The sequence below is a fragment of the Lissotriton vulgaris genome, chromosome 3_1 (genome assembly GCF_964263255.1).
Source record: "Lissotriton vulgaris chromosome 3_1, aLisVul1.2, whole genome shotgun sequence".
In the NCBI taxonomy this organism is placed as follows: Eukaryota; Metazoa; Chordata; class Amphibia; order Caudata; family Salamandridae; genus Lissotriton; species Lissotriton vulgaris.
This window is the reverse complement of record NC_141689.1, coordinates 1234352140-1234375048: the sequence shown is the minus strand read 5'-3', so window position 1 is coordinate 1234375048 and position 22909 is coordinate 1234352140. Positions and strand designations below refer to the sequence as shown.

The 22909-nt window shown below is 49.1% G+C and overlaps 1 protein-coding gene across 2 annotated transcripts in view; it reads left to right on the top strand.

The window, feature by feature from the left end:
* SRP72 (signal recognition particle 72) overlaps positions 1–22909 on the top strand; it is a 356617-nt gene that overhangs the window by 185643 nt on the left and 148065 nt on the right. For both annotated transcript variants that reach the window (XM_086961696.1, XM_086961698.1), the window contains exon 10: positions 18196–18324. In XM_086961696.1, the coding sequence (XP_086817822.1) occupies positions 18196–18324 (129 nt within the window). The remainder of the gene's footprint in view (positions 1–18195; positions 18325–22909) is intronic.

Sequence of the window (22909 nt, the reverse complement as noted above, 5' to 3'; positions counted from 1 at the left end):
ATCGGAGCCATTTATGGTGATTGAGCGTCCAAGACAACCCCAATCTGAGACCACGGAGACAGTGGGGACGGCGCTGACCCAGCACACTTAACTCGGCCGAGATCGGGACGTGAGGACCAAGACTGTGCAAAGCGCTCTCTAGTGTCTATGCGCCCTGTCGAGAGGAGCGGACTACCCCAGATGAGACAAGGTGAGCGCTCTACTCGTGGGCCCTCCCCTCTCACGGATACACACACACCCCAGGCCTAAGCTACAGAACAAATTCAGCTGGTATGCCCCCACTCGCTGTCTTTGGTCATCCTCGGCTAACTGAGTGAAAGTACCCGTAGTTAGAAGAGCTAAACTGGGGGGGGGGGCAAACCTTCAGTGTGGCTGCAGCAAAGCTCTGGAATAGCCTACCCACAGAGTTGTGACAGATGAAAGACCTACTGCCGTTCAGGAAGAAAATTAAGACTTTGCTCCATCTTAGAGTATAATTTTAATCTTTTTCTATGCCACATGTTCTCTGTCTCTCAGTGCCAGAATACCTGTATGGTCACAGTGCACCTTTATAAGCATCAATTTCATTATGTAGGTGGCTGGCGTCCGGCCCGATTTGCCCCTGGAGGCCCCTTGGAGAGAGGTTCCGAGGGCGAGCCTGGGGACCAGCCATCCGGCTGGGGGAGGGGTGTGAGTGGGACGATTGCTTGCTGGTTTCTGCTTCGCATTGCCCATGGGAGTGTTCCCAGCAGAGCGCCATTCTAAAGTGACTATTTGCCTTTGTGGTCTTTGCTCACGCCCGGGGCCTGTGCTGCTGTAAGGTGTGTACTGACGAAGCCACCCGGCCCGTCCAGACACGCATGCACGCACGCATGCACCCTGGGGGCAGGACCGCCCTCAGGGATAAATAAACTGGCGCCAGACCGCTCGTGGTCTTCGGCCCCTAACTGCCAGTTAGTCTCACGCGTCTTCTGTGTAAAAGTTTAGGCCCCACTCTGTGGCGTAGGCTGACCCTCCCCTCCTGTGTCCTGCAGTACACTTTGGCGACGAGGGCGGGATCTCCCACGCCTCGCCCCCTGCAGAGACGAGCCGTGTTAGTCACACACCTGCCGAGTTCGCGCTCCCGGCGCTCAAGCTCACGGCATGAGGAAAGTCGCGGCGGGTGCTCACCCCGTTGCTATTACCGCGTGGCTTGCCAAATGCCACAGTTCTCTACCCGTGCCTGCCTGAAAGAAAAGGTGAGACTTTTTTTCCCTCCCCCTTCAAGGAAAATTTTGGCGCATAAAAAAAAAAAACGGTCTGAGTTTGAAGCATAAACATTTGACAACGTGATGAAAAGATAAATAAATACAACTCAGAAGCCGATAAATTAATAACGTAAGCCCTCACTGTGCCAATAACAAATAGGAGCACCACGTTTGTTGCACACCGTATCACTCGGGGGACAGTTCGGCCCTCATGAAATAAGAAGCACAGGGAAATAATTTAGGCCTAGTACACATGCCAGCCTTCGCTACTGCGCATTGCCTGCCAGCCCATTCACAAGAATACCACAACCTAGTGCGAAGGCCTACCCTCAACCCAGCGCATTGTCATCCAGGCCAGATCACCAGACTGAGGCAACAGCGTCTCGTGGTTAGCTTCACTACATGGGCACACAAGGAAATTCGAACGGCACAAAACACAGCCACAAACTCTAGGACCAGCCTCTCCTCACGTGTTCCACAGTGCACAAACTACTGCCTCTATAAAAAAAAGGGGAATAAAAACCAGGTCGAAGATCATAAGGGCCCAGCTCATACCAGCTGCCCACGCACAGCAAACCTCAAGCAGCACACCATTTCGTGTGTTTGAAACAGGTGAACAACAGGTACACTACTACTACTAGAGGACCAATAAGACATTCTGTGACGGACATTAGGCGTGTTAGTGTGGACATTTACTCCAACGGAAGGCAGACCGGAGCAAACAAAGCTAATTCACAAAACTACATGTAAGAGAGCCAAGCAAGATGAACCCAATACCGGCCACGGGAGATGTAAGTGCGGCCGCGGCACCCACCGTACAGCCAGAAGGCCAACTAAACGTTGGGGCAGCGGCAGCGCCAACAGTACAGCCAGCAGGACCATCGAATGCCACATCACTCCAGCTTGGCATGCCTGTACCAGGACAGGACGCAAACAATGCGTTTGCCCCCCCAGGACATGGCATGGCTGCCCCTCTCCCGCCTTTCAGTGAACTGTCAGACCTTTTTACGGCAGCAGCAAGATGGCGCCTGTGGATTGGTCGTCTCAATCACTATTTCGTGGGTGTAAGAGACGGACGGGAAGGTTAAACGTTCACTTTTGATGTGCTACGGGGGAGATGAGCTATTTGAAACATTGCCGGACAGGGGAGATGCCAACGATTATGAAGCCGCGGTTGCTGCCCTAAATCATCATTTTGACCCCGCGTCAATCCAGATTATGAGTGGTTCAAACTGCGTCAAGCGCGCCAAGGAGAAACAGAATCCGTTGACTTTCTACGCAAGACTCAGGAAGCTTGCGACAGCCTGCGAATTGCCGTATCAACGGCTGGAAATACGTGCGCAGCTTATTCAAGGGTGCAGATCAGTACAGCTCAGACGCCTCATACTCAGACAGCCGCGCATCACACTTGATGAGATCCTTGTTCTAGGAAGATCGCACGAGCTATCCAATGCAAGGGCTGACGAAATGCAGGCTGCCCTGAACCGACCAGGAGTAACAGCTCGGACCCCGGTCGTTAAGGAGGAACAGGTTGATGTCATTCTTTGTCTCATTCGTGGGCCGGGAAGGCTCCAGAAGACGACCACCGCCGATGTGCGAAGTCACCATTGCTGTCTCACCAATTCAGGCGCTGATTGACACGGGAGCATCAGTGAATGTGATGGACAGCATCCAATAAGAAAAGCTGTCTCCACGTCCACCCCTTGCGCCATCAAAGGCAAAAATTTACACATATGACAGCGACGACCCGGTTCCCCTACGTGGAGTCATGGAAGTGGCAGTGGCCTGCAACGGCCAGGAAGTGAAGACAAGATTCCATGTGACCGGAGGGAAGCGTGGAACCCTACTCAGCTGCCACAGGGCAGAAGATCTCCAGTTGGTGTTTTTTGCAAATCAAGTACACTAACTTCACGCTGACATGTTAAAAGATTTTCCAACACTTTTCCAGGGGCTCGGACGACTAAAAGGAAAAACCTTCAAGCTACATATAGACCACACTGTACGACCAACAGCACTAAGGCACAGGAGGGTGCCTTTCCACCTGCGGCCACAAGTGGAAGAAGAGTTACGGAAACTTGAACTCTGCGTCATTGAAAAAGTATCAGGACCGACGCCGTGGGTCTCACCTCTTGTCGTCGCGCCAAAACCAAAACAACCCGGAACCATACATCTATGTGTAGACATTCGCCTCCCAAACAAGGCAATAAAGAGAGAAAGGCATCTAACGCCCACGATGGACGATATCGTCGCGGACTTGAATGGGGCTCTGTGGTTTTCTAAGTTAGACCTTAATGCAGGTTACCACCAGCTCGAGCTGCATCCCGACAGCTGAAATATCACCACCTTTTCGACACATGTTGGGCTCCGACGCTACAAACGCTTGAGTTTTGGCGTATCCTCTGCTGGAGAGGTATTTCAAAATGCCATAAAGGAAACACTTTTTGGGCTGTCAGGAGTCATAAACCTAAGTGACAACATCTTAACCTTCTCCAAAACCCTTGAAGAGCACCATGTCCACCTCCGGGCCACTTTACAACGCCTAGCTGATCATGGGCTCACACTTCATCGAGCAAAGTGCTCTTTCTACCAAGAATCAGTTGAGTTCTTTGGGTATATTTTTTTGAGGAACGGGACTGCAGGTCGATCCAAAGAAAGCGGAGGCAATCATATCCGCACTAAAGCCAACATTAGCTACAGAGGTCAGAAGTTTCCTTGGAATGGCCACGTATTGTGGCCGCTTCATCCCGAACCTAGCGTCCCTTTCTGAGCCACTGTGCGTTCTCACCAAGACAGGATACCCATGGATGTGGTCGAAGAAAGAAGACAAGGCATTTATGGCTGTCAAGGATGCGTTGAACAACGACAAGATCATGGCCTACTTCAGACCCCACTGGCTCACCGAAGTTGTTGTGGATGCGAGCCCAGTAGGGCTTGGGGCCGTCCTAATGCAGGAAACAGAAGCACACAAATGGGTGCCCACCGCGTACGCCAGTCGGGCACTGACCGCCACAGAAATGAGATATGCCCAGATCGAAAGGAAAGCTCTGGCTATTAAATGGGCATGCCAGCATTTCCATTTATACTTATACGGCCATGAATTCAAAGTCGTCACGGACCACAAACCCCTAGTGCCGCTGTTCGCAGGAACGACGAGACTTGCCCCGCCGCGCATAGAGAAGTGGGCTGTCCAGCTACAAACATACCGCTTTGAGGTAATTTATCGCCCAGGAGCTGACAACCCGGCGGACTTCCTGTCACGTCACCCAAACGCAATGTCCAACACTCAGGACCAAGAAGAATTGGAGGAGGTCGAGGAATTTGTAAAAATAATTTTGCAAGAGGCATGCCCAGCGGCCCTAACGCTAGAAGACATTGGAAAAGCAACGAAGGAAGATGAGTGCCTAAGTCGGGTGAAAACCACACTGGTAACCCGCAGTTGGAAAAACTTCCTCAATGGGGTTAGCGCCCTCACGACCATTGAACAGGCGTTCAGGCAACAAATTTGGAGGGCCCAAAGTGAACTTAGCATAGGACCCCACGGTGTAGTTCTCTGCGGCATGGCCATTGTGATCCCATCAAGCCTCCAAAAAGAGGTTGTGCGGCTCGCCCATCAAGGCCACCAAAGAGCATCTAAAACAAAGGCACGATTGCGCAGCAAGGGTGGTTCCCTGGCCTTGACTGTGCTGTGGAAGATGAAGTTCGTAACTGTCACTCATGCACCATTACAAGTCAAGCACCCGTGCCACATCCAATAATCAGCGAAAACCCCTGCAACATCCCGTGGTCGAAACTGAGCGTTGACTTTGGTCCACTCCCGGATGGACGACACACCCTTGTGACAATTGATTCCCATTCGCTCTTCCCGGTGGTGGAGGTGGTACCTTTCGCACATGTCAAAGTGGCACTGGAAAAAGAATTTGCGATGATGGGCCTTCCTGATGAAATACGGTCGGACAATGGCCCACCCTTTCAGGGCAAGGACTTCCAGAATTTCCTAGCAGCAAGAGGCATCCCCCACAGAAAAATCACCCCACAGTAGCCTCAGGCGAATGGTGAGGTCGAGAGATTCATGCGAACAATGAACAGAGCCTTGCAAATCGGAGTAGAAAAGGGGGAAGGGGCGGAGGAGTGCCTGTCTTTGGGCACTTATAGACAAATGCCTCATTGCACCACGAAGTGCGCTCCAGCACATCTACTATTTCGAACAGTACCAAGAGACTGCATGCCAGCAGGCCCCTCCTGGCGCCCACCAGTACACAACCAACCTGCCACTCAAGTAAGGAGACGACAAACCAATGATAGTCAGTCGGACAAGAAGAGATCAGACAAGATCCATGAGGGTCGGTGACAAGGTTGTTCTTAAGAACAGACACTCCAACTGGAAATTTCAGACCACATATGAACCAGAGTTATGGGAAGTCATGAATGTCCAAGGTACAATGATATCTGCGACCCGTGGCACGAGAGCCGTAACAAGGAATGTGTTGTGGTTCAAACGTGTACCCAAAAGTGGGAGTGCCGCACAAGAGAAGTCAGAGGAGGTGGAATATGAAGACTTGGGAAGAAGCGACAACAAAACACCGACAAATCAGCAAACAGAAGTACCCGTGCAGAGATCTGAAACAGAGCAGAATATCCACCTGGAAAGGTTCCCCGACGAGTCCGGAAATCTAACAAGCCCGTCTGAAAAGGTGGGACCGGTTGAGCGGACCCGGTGCCGGAAGTACAACCTCCGACCCGACCCAACTCCCAATCAGAGACTAAAAGACTGAGTGGGGTCTCGGTGCACCAGCTGAATCCCCATAGGTTGGACTGTTGATCCGTGAGTTTGGAGGGATGTACTGACGGAGCCACCCGGCCCGTCCAGACACGCATGCATGCACGCACGCAACCTGGGGGCAGGACCACCCTCAGGGATAAATAAACGGGTGCGAGACCGCTCGTGGTCTTCGGCCCCTAACTGCCAGCTAGTCTCATGCGTCTTCTGTGTAAATGTTTAGGCCCCACTCTGTGGCGTAGGTTGACCCTTCCCTCCTGTGTCCTGCAGTACAAGGTGGAACTCTCTGGTTTGATTGTAGCAGGATAGAGCTCCTAATACCGTTTGTGGCAAGCACTGAGGCCAGGGACAGTAAATTGTGCCATACAGGGGTGTGCCTGCGCACCTCTCTGGGCTGAGTGTTCACGCTGCAAGGGCCCCGAGAGCAGCCTGGCAACCGTTTTGCAGAGCTGGGAGGCAATGGGGCGCAAGGACCCCAAGCAGCATTTATTGCAGTTTGGTAGGCCCACTGAGCAGTCGTCGGAACGCAGTGGCACCATGGCAGAGGGAGTTCTGGAGGACGCAAGCCCTAGCGAGCCCATAGATGTGCAGGGCACATTACTACTGGAAATGAGGGTGGGTTTCAATGAGCTTGAGGGTCGATTTGACACCTTGGGGAAACGTTTGGACAGCATGGGCGACCAGTTAGATACACACAACAAGCGCTTGGATACCATAGAGGGCAGGGTGTTGGATCTTGTTTAACATTTTATTAATGGGTCAATGACGTATTTTACACGGTTCCTTAATGTTTGGTGTTGGACCCGGGGTCTCCGGTCCCCCTAGGGTAGCTTAGCACTGAGTGGTAAGGCCTAACTCTAAGGCAAATTGTTGCACTTGCGTCACACTCAACTTGGTAGCCCAGCGTACTTCCACTAAAAATTGACACCACACCTTTTCAGAATAATTTAGAAAAGCTTTATATCCTCTTAAAATCTGGTTCTAGTTGCATTCACATAAACATCTCATCATTTGCCATATAAGGTACTTGACTCTGTGATTATACATCCTGGCACAAATCCTAAAGTACCGGAGTACCTCTCTTAGCTTTTATATCAATTCAGTACCGTAGTTTTAAATAGCACTCTTTTCTGATTTTGGCTTAATTAAATAAGATTCTAGCTGGTGAAGGGAATTGTTGCAGACCATTCGCATATCATCATAGCCAATGTCCATTAATGTTAACCACTGACCTACAACAAGAATAGGTTCAATTAACTGTTCCTGACATCACTTCACCTTCAATGCAGCTTCCCTTAAAGAACACCTTTTCTTATTTACACAATAGCGCTTGGAAAAGAGTTACAGCTTCAGCATTACTTCAGTTGTGTTACATTTCCTATCTTAGATACATTCATGCCTTCAATTGGTACATTTTCTAGGACTAACACAAATTTAGGCTCTCCTGCAGTTCCTACTTAGTTCACTGACTTGCTATGAGGGAAGAACAGATTTCCTGTGAGATTCCAGTGGCCTCCACTTCCCCATCCACAGCCCTACTTACTTTGTAGTGAGGCGACCCAGCCGTTGACAGAGGCCTGAAGGGTTTGGGCTCTTGCTTGGGTAGGGGAATTGTGAGTTAATACGGGCCCTGTACGGTGAGGGTAGGCTCAACACCCCATGGCAATCCCTCAGTCGTTCGAGTGTCTCACGTTGTACCGAGACAATCCCGTTATTGTCAGAGGCCTGAGGGGTTTGGCTTTCATTCCAGTTAGGTCTTTAGGGGATGGTTCTACTGGGTCAGATCCATGGTTGAGTGAGGGTAGCAGCCGGAAAGGAAGCAGCCCCAAGAGGCCATCAGACCCTCCACAGCGAGCCCACCTTTTCAACCCACAGCCTGGTCTCCAGCTCCCCGGTTATCTGGACATTCCTTCTCCTCAGGTCATTTGCTCTACAAAATGGCCGCACAACATTCCGGCTTATATAGCCTGGGCCTAAAGTGTCTAGAGTGGACTAGAAGGTTCTGGAATTCCTCATGACATCCCTATGGCCCTAGGCTGTGAGGTAATCCGGACAGTTAGCAAGCCACCATTTTGTTAGAGAGAACCTTCCTCCATTTTAGAGGAGCACCTGCACCTCATTACCAAGGGGTACTAATGAGGCGCCCAGAGACCTAGGGTCAACACCAATAATGTAGTGGACACACAATTTTTTTTTTTACAGAAGGCAAAAAGGGGATAAGGAAAAAAAAAATAATTAGGAGGGACCATGCAGAAGGCTGACAGGTCTAACATTAGGCAGCTGGCGTGGTGTTGCCACACCCCAAGTGTGCATCACTGTGTGTGGTTTACATTTACGGGAAATTTATTTAGCATTGCTTCTGCTTTGTATGCACTGGTGTTTACGGGGTGCAAATACACAATGGCTCAGTTGGGATACTCCCTGCTTCGGGCATGCAGGGATGGGTGGGGGGATGAGGGGGGTACGTTAGCCTTGTTGGGTTTTCCATAGTTTTTCAGTCACACTTACGCTGCAGCAGGAACTGGTTTAAATCAAATGCACAAGTTCAGCTATGCCCAGTATGTTCGGATGGCGGGGACAGAGTAGGCTGTCTCCATTTTCCGACTTCACATTGATCACCTGGAATATCCATGGTCTGAATAATCCCAGGAAAGTGAAACCTGTTCTTAACTACTTGCAGCGCCATTGGGCGGACATTGTGCTTCTTCAAGAGACCCATCTCCCCAAAGCTACTAACACCACTTTTGCTGCGAACTGGGGCCCTCCTCACTATTTTAAAGGATTCAGTACATATGCGTCCGGCACGGTGGTCATGATCCACAATTTGAAAAAGCATTCAATGATAGTGAGGGGGGTTCACGGCGGTAGAGGGACAATTAATGGGGCATAGAATGGCATTCATTAGTGCCGTTCACTCTGAATTTAGATAGCCCGGACTTCTTTCAAAGACTGAAAACACAACTTCTCCAATTGGATGCTGACTACATATGTCTGGGCGGGGATTTTAATCTCCTCTTAGATGGCGCTAGGTGGCGCTAGTTTGAAATGGCCGCTCTAGCGTAGAGCTCTTGCCCTGCCAGGGACAAACATCATCATAATCCCCATCCTGCCTTAACTTCGCAACCTAAGACTGTCACCGATGCATTCAGTAGGCCATACTGCCCACTCGGAGCAAATCCGGGGGGTGTAGCTGCCGTGGTGAGCCCGGAATCTGCGGTTGAGGTCGCTGCGGGAGGAGGCTGCTGCGCTGACTGGTCCACTGTGCGGCCAGGGGCACTACGCGAGGCCGGTGCTGCGGGGCCCAGTCGGCCGCCTCGGGACACAGGCCCGGCGCTCGCGCACGACACTCTGCTCTGGACTCTGCGCCTCTGCGCTACATGTGTGCCCCCCGCCCCCCTCGACACTACTGCGGACCGTGCCCGATGGCGAAGCGCTGCTGGCCCCCCCCCCCCCCTGCCTCCGCTGATAAATCCTGGCTTTGCTGGAGGTGCCGGGGGAGAACGGGGGCCCGTGGTGGCCCCCCGCTGACATCCTGGGCACAGCTGTGGAGGGGGAGTGTCGCCTACGAGGTTATCAAACGAGCACACCGCTCACTGGCGCCAAATCCTCCTCCGGGAGCGACACCACGTCCGATCATCATGAAGTTCCTTAATTATCGCGACCAGGATACCTTACTGTGTCTGACAAGAGAGAAGGGAGAAGTACGTTTCGAGAAGACCATATTGTCCTTTTATCCGGATTTCACTAGGCGGTGCAAGATGCTCGGCGTAAGTTCCTCGCGGTGAAGAAACGACACCAATCCCGCAGTATCCAATACGCGATGCTCTACCCTGCGAGACTGCGGATCCACCATCGAGGCCGTCAGCACAACTTCCAGACGCCCCAAGAGGCCGAGGAATATTTGAAACATGACAGGAAATCGGCCTCGCGTGAGGCGGCTGCCAGAAGCCTTTCCCGCTCCCAATCACCCATGTCAGAACCTTCCTGTGACGCTACCTCCACACAGGACCGACCTAGCTTTGGGGATCCTCCTCCTGGTGACATGATGAAGACCAACTGACTGGTGATGTATAATGATCCTATCGACATGAGAACACTTTGTTTCCTGGCCGCTCATCTCCACCCCGTTGTTTACCCCTGTGACCCAGGTGGTAGTAGAAGGGTGAAATAAAGAGATGGAGTGGAACGGGCATGAGCCCCTAGTGCCCCCCGTCAGAGGGCATTCCCCATTGAGAACTAATGACTGTTAAATTTTGGGATTGTTTCTGCTGGGAGAAATGACTCGGCGGCTTGTTTAAGGGGGGGGATAATTCTTTCCTGGCGAGTTGGGGTGGCCAGTTTGGGGAGCGGGGGGAGAGTGGAGGAATTGTTTTATTCAGTCCGAAGTATCACTGTTCTATTCATTGCACGTGCTATGTGGCGCTAATTTCACAACTGCTTACTTAATCTACACTTTGCCACTGACCTGCCTATCGTTTCATGCCGCATCCGCATTTGTTTACCATGACCCGTCCTGAAACAAGTCAGATTATTAGATTAGTCTCCTGGAATGTAAGAGGCCTGAATGACCCCAGAAAGCGTAGACAGATTTTGGGATATTTAGACAGACATGGCATAAATGTGGCCCTTCTACAAGAAACGCACCTCGCCCCTGGACACACTCCGCAATTCGCAACCAGATGGGCCTCCAGTCGCACCTTCTCACACTATTCTAATTATGCTAGAGGGGTCACTATTTTGATAAAAAAGGGAGTGGCCTTCACGCCCACAGGATTTGATGCTGATAATGAAGGCAGGTTTTGTCTAGTATGGGGACGCTTGTACTTGCACGATGTTCTGTTAGCTAATTTCTATGGCCCCAATGTAGATAAGCCCTCCGATCTGCTGACATTGTGTAGTAAGATACATACACTAGGCATCACGCATGTTATTTTGGGCGGAGACTTTAACACGGCTTTGCAGCCTTCCTTTGACCGGTCTCGTCTGCTTCCTTCACACTATTCTAGCACGCAACGCACGCTCTGCGACATAGTTGCGGATAATCACTTGATAGATACATGGCGACACCTTCACCCCGCATCACGGGAAGGCACACACTATTCTACCTTACACTCCACTTGGGCACGATTGGACTATGGTTTTGTCTCTGCTGGTTTAGCTCCCTGGCTGCGCCACGCAACCCACCTCGCCCGCACCTTTTCTGACACTCACCAGTCCTCTTAGAATTACAGATCCCCCTGAACAGTTCCCCTTACTTGTCCTGGCGTCTTAACCCTGCTCACCTTCGAGACGCGGCCTTTAAGGCCGAACTCGTACTGGATATTCAGGAATTTTTCGAACGCAACATTTCATCTATAGATAGTGTGGTCACTGTCTGGGAAGCCTTTAAGGTGACCGTCAGGGGCTGGTGTATCGCTAAAAGGGGTGTTATTTTAAAATCTTTGCGCACTGATCTGCATAAGCTTGAGACCGAGCTGAGGGATTTAGAGGTCCATCACTCGCTGCCCTGCGGATCTTGACATTCATTTACGCATTCGACGTAAACTTTCTGAATACACGCAGCTAGCTGACAAAGAGAGTAAATTCCTAGGACGCCCACACTTGGCCTGTATATATGGGGAGGGAGACAGACCCGGGAAGGCCCTGGCGAATGCTGTTTAGCCCCCTAGATTCACTACCTATGTTACAGAAATACATGATGAGTGTGGCGATGTTCATAGGAACCTCCCTGATATAATTCGCACTTTCCGAGACCACTATCAGACGCTATACTCCTTGCACAGAACTGAGCCCCTTGACCTCCACATACTTTGAGGGTGTCGCGCTGGCATGGTTAGGGGACAGTCAGCAGAAGTTTCCCCACGCTGAACTAGAACTGGATGAAATAAGCGAGGCCATTATGAGTATGCGTTCTGGTAAGGCCCCGGGCTCTGATGGCCTCCCTATTGATTTTTACAAACTCTTTGCCCCCATACTGGCCCCATTCTGAAACAGGTGTACTATGCCGCTCTGGAGGAGGGTTGCCTGCCCCGTACCATGCGGGAGGTTCTTATCACTTCCCTACTTAAACCAGGTAAATCCCCCTCACACTGCGACTCTTATCGCCCGTTATCTCTCATAAACTGCGACACCAAGATCCTTGCCAAAGTGTTAGCTACACGACTCAATCTCCTCATGGAACGCCTAGTTCTCCCTGACCAAGCCGGGTTTGTGCCCAATCGCGCTACCTCCCATAACCTCCGCACACTTCATGCCGTGCTTCAAGACCTCAACCCCAAATGCGACACTGTGGCAGTGTTCCTCGATGCCACCAAGGCATTCGATTCACTAGAATGGGATTACCTGCTAGGCACATTACAATATATAGGACTGCCATTCAGCTTCCTGGACTGGGTAAAATTACTATATCTCCAACCCATGGCTACTGTGCTTCTCAACGGGTCCAGATCCACTCCATTTATAGTCCAGAGAGGAACCCGTCAGGGCTGCCCACTATCCCCCATCCTATTTGCCCTAGCAATTGAGCCCCTAGCCGCAATGCTCCGGCAAAAACACAATCACCTCTCCCTCATTTATCGTTCCCGACCTCTCCTCGTCTCGCTTTACGCTGATGACATTACGCTTTATATTGAGAAACCCTGCGAGAATTTAAATCCAGTCCTACGTAAAATTACACAATTTGGAGGGATTGCTGGAGTACAAATTAACTGGGCCAAATCTGCAGTCTTCCCGCTTACAGACAGCACGCACCCATTCCAACTAGACTACCCGCTGGTGTGGGAGCAGGAAGACTTGAAATATCTCGGTATCCACATCCACAGGGACAAGGAGACATTGATGCGTGCCAACTATGGCACTACACTGGATAAAATCACGGACAACGTCACTAAGTGGCTGCACCTCCCTCTTTCCATGGCGGACCGCATCGCATTAATTAAGATGAACATACTACTCAAACTGTTATACCTTTTTGTAAACATCCCGTACAATACAGGCAATTTTTTCTTCCGCTCTCTTAAGTCTCAGATCACGCGACTGATTTGGGGTGGGAAACAAGCACGCCTCAGCCTTGACACCCTTTCACCTTGGTGGGTTTGATGTACCCAACTTTGAACGATATTACGATTGCGCGCAGGCTCACTTTGCCGTCTACTGGTATCACCCACCACCATATATGGCTCATTTGGCTGTTGAGGAGGGCTACATGGCTCCCATACCCCCAACTGGCTATATCCACACCTCAGTAAGCCAGAGAAGCCGGGATCCCTCCACTGTGGACTGCACGGTGCAGGCGTGGAACCGACTTGTGCGGGCTCTTGATAGTCCATTTGTTAATTTCACCCAATCTCCCTTTGCTGAATGATCCGAGACTACAAGTCACCTGCGAAGTAATATTTCATACACTGCTCCGGAAACTAAAAATTTGCTGCTGAGGAGACTTGTACGTGCAGGGCACCTTCCACACAACGGAGCAGTTTTTTGGGGATGTGTCCCCATCCTGCAAGGACACTTTCCTGTTTACTAGACTGAGGCAAAATGTCCGGGCCCTAACCCCTTCATTCCCCACCGAACCTGACACATTTGCTCCACTTCACGCCATAGTACAGCCTGACGCACCACGGCACGTAGTATCCATGCTTTATAAACATGCGCAGACCACACCTAGGGCCGCCCCTGCTAGGGCTCGACTGGAATGGGACAGAGACCTTGAATCACCACTCACGGACGAACAATGGGAAACCAGTTGCACTCAAACTCAGGCGATTACAGGCAACAATAGACTGCGGCTCCTACACTTTAAATTTCTCCACAGGCTATATCATACACCTGCCAGACTGCAAAGATTTCACTTACGCGACTCTGACTGCTGTCTCCGCTGTGGCGCCGCTGGTGCAGATTTTATACATCTAGCAAGGTCCTGCCCCCAGATTGCCAGGTATTGGGAACAAGTGTTTGATGGTCTTACAAGTATGCTAGGTGTGGCACTGACTCCATGCCCACTCCAAGCGCTTTTGGGGTTGACGCCGTCTGTGGTTACTACTCACAAAAAGTTCCTGGCCCTCAGCCTTTTACTCGCTAAGCGCTTGAGGTGCTCCCTCCAACCTTTTATGAGAGGTCATAATAATTCCGCTTCCAAAAGCAGGAAAGAATCCGCTGATGTGTGGCTCTTACAGGCCACTGTCACTGTTAAACCTAGATTATAAAATCTTGGCCAAAATAATAGCGATGAGACTTGCGCTGTTATTAGATCACATTATCTCCTCGGCACAGTCAGGATTTGTCCCCCATAGGTCAATTGCATTAAACCTGTGCATATTATTTGCATTAATACATAGCATTGCCCCTGAGATTCCTGCCGCTGCAGTACTACTTGACACAGAGAAATCATTTGACTCCCTGGAGTGGCCCTTTTTCTTAGCGGTGGTGAGGAAGTTGGGTATTTCCAAGGGTTTCATTGATCTCACAGCATTACTATATTCCCTGCCTACAGCCAGACTCCACCTTAATGGCACGTTATCTGTGTCGTTGCCCTCACTCGTGGCACTAGACAGGGTTGTCAGCTTTCCCGTTGCTTTTAATATTGACATTAGACGCCCTAGTTCGCCACTTCCAGGAGAGACACCTACACAGGGGCCTTCAATTTAAAAATGGTCCGCTTTTAATCTCCTTATACGCAGATGACATTACCTTCTACGTCCGTAACCCTTGCGAGAATCTGGAACTGCTTATCCATGAGGTCATCCGGTTTGTTGTGTTTTCCGGGTTGGGTATAAATTGGAGTAAATCTGAGATCTTTCCATTGACCCTGAGCACAACGCGTTGGGAAGAACGCATTGGGAGAGTACATTCCCACTCGCGTGGTGCGAGGAGTCTGCCAAATATTTAGGCATTCAAGTCCATAGCGATACGGAACAAATAATCAGACTGAATTATGGCCCGGCGGTGCATAATTTGGAGCAACCAGTTGAGCGCTGGTTGAAGCTCCCGCGCTCCATTCCCATCGGGTGGCGCTCGTGAAAATGATTGTGCTTCTAAATTTCTATATTTGTTTCATAACATCCCCATTCCTCTCCCAAACTCTTTTTTTCCTCAGGTTGCGATCTCACCTGATAAGGTTGGTCTGGGGGGGTGGGGGGGGGGGGGGGGGGAGGGGGTTGACCCAGAGTTAGCTGGGACTCCTTGACATTACCTTATAAGAGGGGTGGCTTTGGGGTTCCCAATTTACAGGTTTACTACTTGGTAGCTCAATGTAGCTTTGCTCATGCCTGGTATCACCCAGATGCCCATATTCCAGACCTGAGGCGGACCTGGTGCTCCCAGTGCTGCTGTGCACTGTCTTACCGTGGGAGTTCCCACGAGATCTTCGAGATATTCAGACCGATACCACGACTAGCTTGGCCTGACGGAAGTTGGCGAGAATGACTGGTGGAGGTGCTCAATATTCACCGGAGATTCCACTCCTTAACAACCCCTGGCTCCCCATCACTGAGGAGAAACTGGTACAGTGCACACTCACTGCATACTCCTTGAATAAGATCGGGGATTTGTTTTCAGGGGGACACGTTTTTTCTAGTACGGAGGGTGGGAAATTCAGCGATGCATCATTTATGGATCAATTTGTCTTCAGTAGGGTCCGAAGGGCGCTTAGAGCCAAGATCACGTGCTATCCACTGGAACCCGACCCCTTTCCCATGCTCGCGCTGGTAATTACCAGCTCCGGTGGGGACCATCTGATAACTAAGTTATATAAAGCATGTATTGCTCCAGTCCCCAGCAGGGATTCTAATATACAGGAGGCATGGGAGCATGTTCCTGAGCTCCCCATCCAGGACTCACATGGTCCTATTGTTGCGCACAAACCAAAGCGGACGCTTTGAACAGCAGACACTAGCTGATACATTTTAAATATTCATGGAGGGTTTTCATGACACCAGCTAGAATTCATGCTATTGACCCTAACCTGCCACACTCCTGTCTTAAATGTGGTGGTCCACAGACTGACTTTCCCACATGATGTGGAACTGCGTTAAAATTGGTAGCTTTTGGAGATCCTTTTTCGGGGTTACAGCGCAAATGACACATCTTGACTTGGACCCCACTCCCGAAGTAGCCCTGCTGGGTTATGTGGGAGGGCTCCCAAAGAAGCTATGTAAATTTATTGCCATCGCACTCATGCTTGCAAAGCGGGTAATAGCTCTTAAATGGGGTAGCCGGATCACTCCGAGGGTGAAAGACTGGCTCTTAAATGGGGTAGCCGGATCACTCCGAGGGTGAAAGACTGGTTCCTGAGTCTCAGATGTTTAAATATTAATAGCGAACTCTATGCCACAACGCAACCCCCAGCCTCTCGCCCAAAAGATATTTGGGATCCACTTAATTATTTATTGGAATCTAGCCCCACCCCCACTTCTCAACAGCTTCCTGGGATTGTCCCTACGGGCCTGGGATAATTTCCTTGTCATACTTACTTTCTATACTTCACAGTGCATTCTACATTATGGTAGATTGAGGTGAGCTGTTTGGAGCTGGTTCACGGATTTGTGTGTTGGATATGACCAGATTAACGTATAGCATATGCCACCCTGTTGAAATTGAACAATGCTTGCTTGTGCACATTCAATTTATTTCTATTGATTGAATCACAAACGATGTCTACTTGCTTTTGGAAACGTTCCTGACTGAAGTGAATACACTTGTAATGTTGAAAGTTAAAATGATAATGAACATAAAGCTTTAAAAAGAGAAAATGTACTAAATAACAAAAACGCTTTTACTCACCTGTTTACAGAAAATATCTCAGTGCAGTATCCAGGTATACTGTACTGTGTAAGAAAAGTAATCTGCAAAGTAATCTACTGGTCATTTTACTAAAAAGACTATACAAAGTATATGCACTGTATTTCCAAAGCATTGCATTTTTCAGTAACAATACTGTAATCAACAGTGCATGTACAATTGCAATTCAAACTGTATTACAACTGCATTACTACTGTAAAGTATTTATTGCTAACCTGTGCCAGGTTTGCATGGTTCTAGAAAATAAAATAACTAAAATGATATTTTGATACAAAAACAATTGGTCTGAAGTTCAGTCTGAGTGTGTGAATTCATTTGCTGACTGAGTGTGTACAACAAATGCTTAACACTGTCCTCTGATAACTCCTTACTGCTCGACCACACTACCACAAATAGAGAGTGAGATGCTATCTACTTTACTTCTGCCTACCTTTTGGCTTCCACTAGACTCTGTACACACTATACCTCATTTTGGTATAGTATATACTGAGCCAGCTTCCTAGCATAGACTGCCAAAGGTGTGCGACTGGGAGAAGGAAATTCGGAGATTCCGTGCCCTGGAAAAAGTAGTATACAATGGTAGGGGATGCCCACGTAAATTTGAGAATATGTGGGGCGGCTGGGACCGTGATTGAAGCTAGTTAAGGTAACAGTCGGGTGGATGATGGAATGCAAAGGAACAGGGAATGATGAACTGATTAAGAGCTGTGGAACCAGGGATGGTCACATATTGCCAGTAGCACTGAGCCCAAATTCAAACACTAGTGTGAGGACACATCAGAAAGGTTTGAAAGAAAGGGACGGGGGGGGATGGGGGACCACAGTATGTTCAAGTGTAAAGTTGGTTTTTGGTTACCTTGTGGGATTTTCATCTCGGATCTTTCTGGACAGAGTCCTGAACTCCAGTTTATAAATGTAAGATAAGCAAAACATGCTTAAAAAAAGCAAACTACAATTTATCAAGGGCTCCCACAGCTTTAGCATATTTGGAACTCAGCTATCCAGAATCTACCTCCACACTTGCTGTTCGATTATATTGTATCATCAACTACTATTACCAAACAAGTTAATGTACCATCTAACTTTTTTATTGAACCTATGTTAAGAAATACATAAATGTTATAAATACATAGTGACTCTCTTGCTAATTCTCAGTAAACCGAATAATACCATAGAAATTGCTTTATTTTGTAAAAAAAAAAAAATCATGGTTTTGCAGGTGGTGGTTGTGGGAAGATGGGCTGTGGGTTGAAAAACACCACCTCTTTCCTCAAAATTGGTAAATGGTTTATAAGGAAAGTAATAATATTTCGAGGTGTATTTCCAGGCATGTGTTTTTCCTATCATAGCAAACTTTATTGATTTCATTATAGATGTTCTGGTTTTGTTATTTAGGCAGATCAGTGCCGCAAACTCTCTGCAACTTTGCAGGCACAAAGTCCAGAGCACCTGATGCCTGTCCTGATCCAGGCTGCCCAGTTGTGTCGGGAAAAGCAACATTCAAAAGCTATTGAGCTCCTCCAGGTAAGCATTTCTCTTAAAATACATTTTTTCTCATTTAAGGGGAGTTTGAGAGAATAATTTATCTGTAAAAGCCGAATTTTGGTATAGATATTGGACATGTGATTCAATATGTAAAGTTGTCTGTTACACTGAAAGAAATAGTGCTCTACACCAAGAAGAAAGATTCTCCTACGGTTATGTTTCAATGCCAAAAGCCTGTGGAATTTAGGCAAAATGCTAGAAATTGAAAACAGACCTGAAGTGATGGTGCCTGCTTCAACCTGCAGTGAGTTTTGTTTGTAGGTGCTCTAGATAAGCCGATATTAGTCAGGGAAGTCCTGTGTTGGTACCATTCGCAAAGAAGTGGATAATTTTCTGATTTAGTTCATACTGTGCTCAAATGATGGAATGCGTTTATAATGGAGTTTGTATTTTTCCATGGACGTTATTTAAGTCGTGAGGGTAGCACCATGGCTTGCCCTTTGGGAATCTCTATCCCTGCCCTTGCACCCCTCAAGATACAGGGGAGTGCCAGAAACAGTATGAAATCAGGAACCGGACTATTGAATACTGAATAGAACCAGAATGCTTTAATTGATTACAGCATGTATTGCACTTAACAATGTATTTTGCAAAACAATTTCACTTTGAATTAATATGTTGCTACCCTGCAGCTGCATCCTCTAATTGTGTGTGTGTGTGTGTGTGTGTGTGTGTGTGTGTGTGTGTGTGTGTGTGACTGTGTGTGTGTGTGTGAGACTGTGTGTGTGACATCCCAGTGGCAGTCACCACTTGGTAGTTCTACTTAGGATCGTGTTTCCATTGGAAATACCCGTTTTGAATTGGTAAGAACTTTGGCACCGTTTGACGAATCTCCGTGAAACATTCCCAGAAAAGTGCTACTTTTTGCCTAGTTTGCGCATGGAAAGTTTTGAGTGATCCGTAAAGCGGGAGCCAAGAAAAAGAGGGTTCCTAAAACACTTTTTTCCCGTTCATCTTCCCATAGAAACGTTAACCAGCACTACAGCCTAAACCATTGAACGGATTTACACCAAATTTAGCAGAAAGCTAGATCTTGGTCCAGAAAGTGTTTCTTGTGATTTGGTATAAATCCGTTCAGTAGTTTTTGAACAATTAATGCCCACAAAATGTTAATGCCTAGGCATGTGGCGCCTCTGTAGATTAGGATACCCTCGTCACCTATGCCTGATGGTGGGGTCCCAGAGGGATCCTGCCTAGGGACAAATTTTTTTTTTTTAAATTGTCTCTAATTTGCCCGCACACTGTTTGTTGCAAATTCCTATCCCCCCCCCCACACACACCCCCCCCCCCCCCCACTTTCCAGGGGCCCAGGTCCTGAGAGTGTCAACTTTATAATCCTGTGGAGGGAGGCACGTCACCCCCCCTCCCTGAACCTTTGCGAGGCCCTGGAAACCCCACCCCTGGGGCTGCAGTATACAATTGAAGGGAGGGGGCGTGCAACAACCTCCCTTCTCCCAGAGCCTAATTAGGCCCCCGGGAATCCATCCCCAGGGGCCAGAGGAAATAAGAAAAACAGAGGGGGGCTCTGCAGCCCTCCTCCCAGAGTCTTAAAAGACGCCGGGGACCACATACCCTGGGACCGTAATGTAAATAAAAGTGGATGGGGATGTGTGGCCCCCTCCATGAGCCTTAAAATGGTCCCAGATACCCCTTCCCACGGTGCCGTCTTCGAGTAATTAAAAGGCAAAGCCCACGCAGCCCTCCTCTCCTACCCTTTAGCGACTCCTTGGACCCCAACCCCTGGGACCTGCTCAGTTAATGTGTCCCGGGGAGCACACACCCTGGGACACAGTAGTTTCCCTGCCTGCACCAGTGTGGACAGGGAGTGTGGACAGGGAAACGTATATTTGCTCCCGCCTGGTGGGAGTATTTTTAAATCTCCCACCAAACGTGGTCTGCTCGCCGCCGGCAGGGGATTTAAGCATGCTCTTGCCAGCTGGGAGTAAACGACTATACTAATTTCTTGCCTGCACTCCTGCGGTCAGGGAAAAAAATAACACACATTGCACCAGGCCAGAGGGAGCATGCACAAAACAGCTTCTCCTTCTGGGTGGGAGCATTGCCAGCTTCTGCACCTAGCGGGGAGCCGGCTGGGTATCCAGGGCCCTGGGAATTCCCCAACGTGGTACTTGGTGGGTTCTCGTGTGGGCACTGGGGCATCCACCTATAATGTAGAAATAACCCAGGGATGGGTTCACCAGTGCTAAATTAGACTTGGGCTGGAGTGTTATGCAACCCTCTTTTACTCTATAATAGACACGCAGCCCCGAGGTATGGGGGCCCAGGATCTTGATAAGGCTTGGGGAGGGGGGCTGCATGGTCCCTTTCCCTGTTTACAAAAATTATATTTAGCCCTAGTGAATGAGGGCCCAAGAAGGCCCATTTAGGGGGACCTCCCTCTACTGTTTAAATGACTTTGGCAACTGGGGATGGAGTTCTCGGGGACTAATGAGGCTCAGGGAGGGAAGCCACGTGGCACCCTCAGTATTATTATTGGCTTTGGCACTGGGAGCCTGATAGGATTGGGGCGAATGGGCCACACATCCCCTCTCCTTAAAATCTGGCACCATTGTATGGGATTCCTTGGACCTATTGCCATGTGGGGGGTTGGCTGCCTGCGGGTGGGTTTGCCACAGGGCCTGGCCGCAGGTCAGACACTGTGGCCACCCCCTGCTATGCACGGCAGAAGGCCATGACAAGTTTTTGATACACAATCCTGTCTGTAAATACTGGTGAAAGAAGGCTAAAGCATTGATGGCATATTACCAGTGTTGCATTTTATTTTGTGACGGAGGTGTATATTGTATAGACTAAACCTTTCTGTCTAGCCATTAGTCTTTCGCTCTTGTTGTTTTCATGCCTATTAGTTTTTAGGCTTTTTATCTTACTCTTCTAATTGCCTTTGGTTATGAATTGTATTAATTAATGTGTCTTTTTTAATCATAATATGTGTATCAACAAACAATAAACATATGTGATATATTTTTTTACATAACTTGTGTATATGTTGCTTTCCCTATTATATATGGTCAAATGAAAGGAGATATGAATTTGAGACTCATTTGAGAGAAGTGTGTGATGTGTGCATATTAAGGTCGTTTCTTGAAAAGGTTCTACCCCAAGGGCCTCTCTTCTTTTCACTGAATCAGTGCCCTACTCCCTTGTCGGTGCTAAGGGGCCCCTCTTTTTCCAAAACGCTGTGAAGTGAAGTAGTGTGGCTCACTGGTTAGAGGCGGCAGACCCGAGAGCAGAGGACGGCCCGGGACCAGGGTTCGATTCCCGGCGCGGCAGGTTTCTGGACCAGGGTCAGCGGACTCGATAATTCTCTCGCCTCGGTGCCCACTCTAATCAGCGATCACACTCGGCAACTCTGGGCATTAGCTTGCCTCATCTTCACTAACGGCCCCACCAGACCGCCGGGGATGCCTGGTCTCACCCTGGAGATACCCATTAAGGGACCATCTCTCAGGGAAGCCAGGAAGGGTTTCGCAGCGGTCGAAGCGCCTTGGGACCCTATGGGTAAGTAGTGCGCTATATAAATGCCAATACATTTACATTTACATTTGGCCATAGGGTCCTGCCAGAGGCCCTGCGCATTGTGGGGTTGGCTCCCTGCAGGTAGATTGGTGTGGCCAACGCCCCGCTGCCTGTGGCCGGAGTACATGAGCAGCGTGGGTTTGGCTGCCTGCGGGGGGTTGGCCACAGGGCCAGCCTCGCTGTGTGGAGTTGACTCTGGGTTGGTAACAGGGCATGGCCACAGACTAGACCTTGCATTTCAAACCCCTGCTGGCACACAACCAAAGGCTGTACACAGAGGGGGAAGGGAGCTGTCTTTATGTATGGTAACAAAATATTACTTTATGTTTAAAAAAAAAAAAACTAGAAATTCACTGAAAAAAACCAAAGGTTAAAGTAACTGTTAGACCTGGCCCCCTTGGCGTGGTATCCCCTGACTTTTTGGCTTCTGACTTCTGTTTTGCTCACTTCATTTTTGCTGTCTTTAGGATTCTGGGCAGTTTACCACTGCTAACCAGTGCTAAAGTGCATATGCTCTATATTCAAAACAGGGTAACATTGGCTTATCCACAATTGGCATATTTAATGTACTTCTAAGTCCCTAATAGAGTGCACTATATGTGTCGAGGGCTTGTAAAATAAATGATACTAGTGGGCCTGCAGCACTGATTTTGCCACCCATTCAGTAGCCCTTTAAACTTGGCTCAGGCCTCCTACTGCAAAGCCTGTTTGAGCATTTTAACCCCTTCGACGCTGATGACGAGCTGGGCTCGTCATGGCGTAGCCGCCTCGCACGCTGATGACGAGCCCAGCTCGTCACGTAAAGTGCGTTTCCGCAAAACCCAGCGTGCGAGCGGAATTCCGGTAGCGCGCATGGTGTTAAACTGACATTTCGACCTGGCAAATTAACCTATTTGCGAGCCCCAAACCTTCCCTTTTATTGCATACGTCATCCCTAAGGTAGGCCCTTGGCAGCCCTATGGGCAGGATGCAGTGTATTTAAAAGGTAGGACATATGCTTTTGCGTTTTACATGTCCTGGTAGTGAA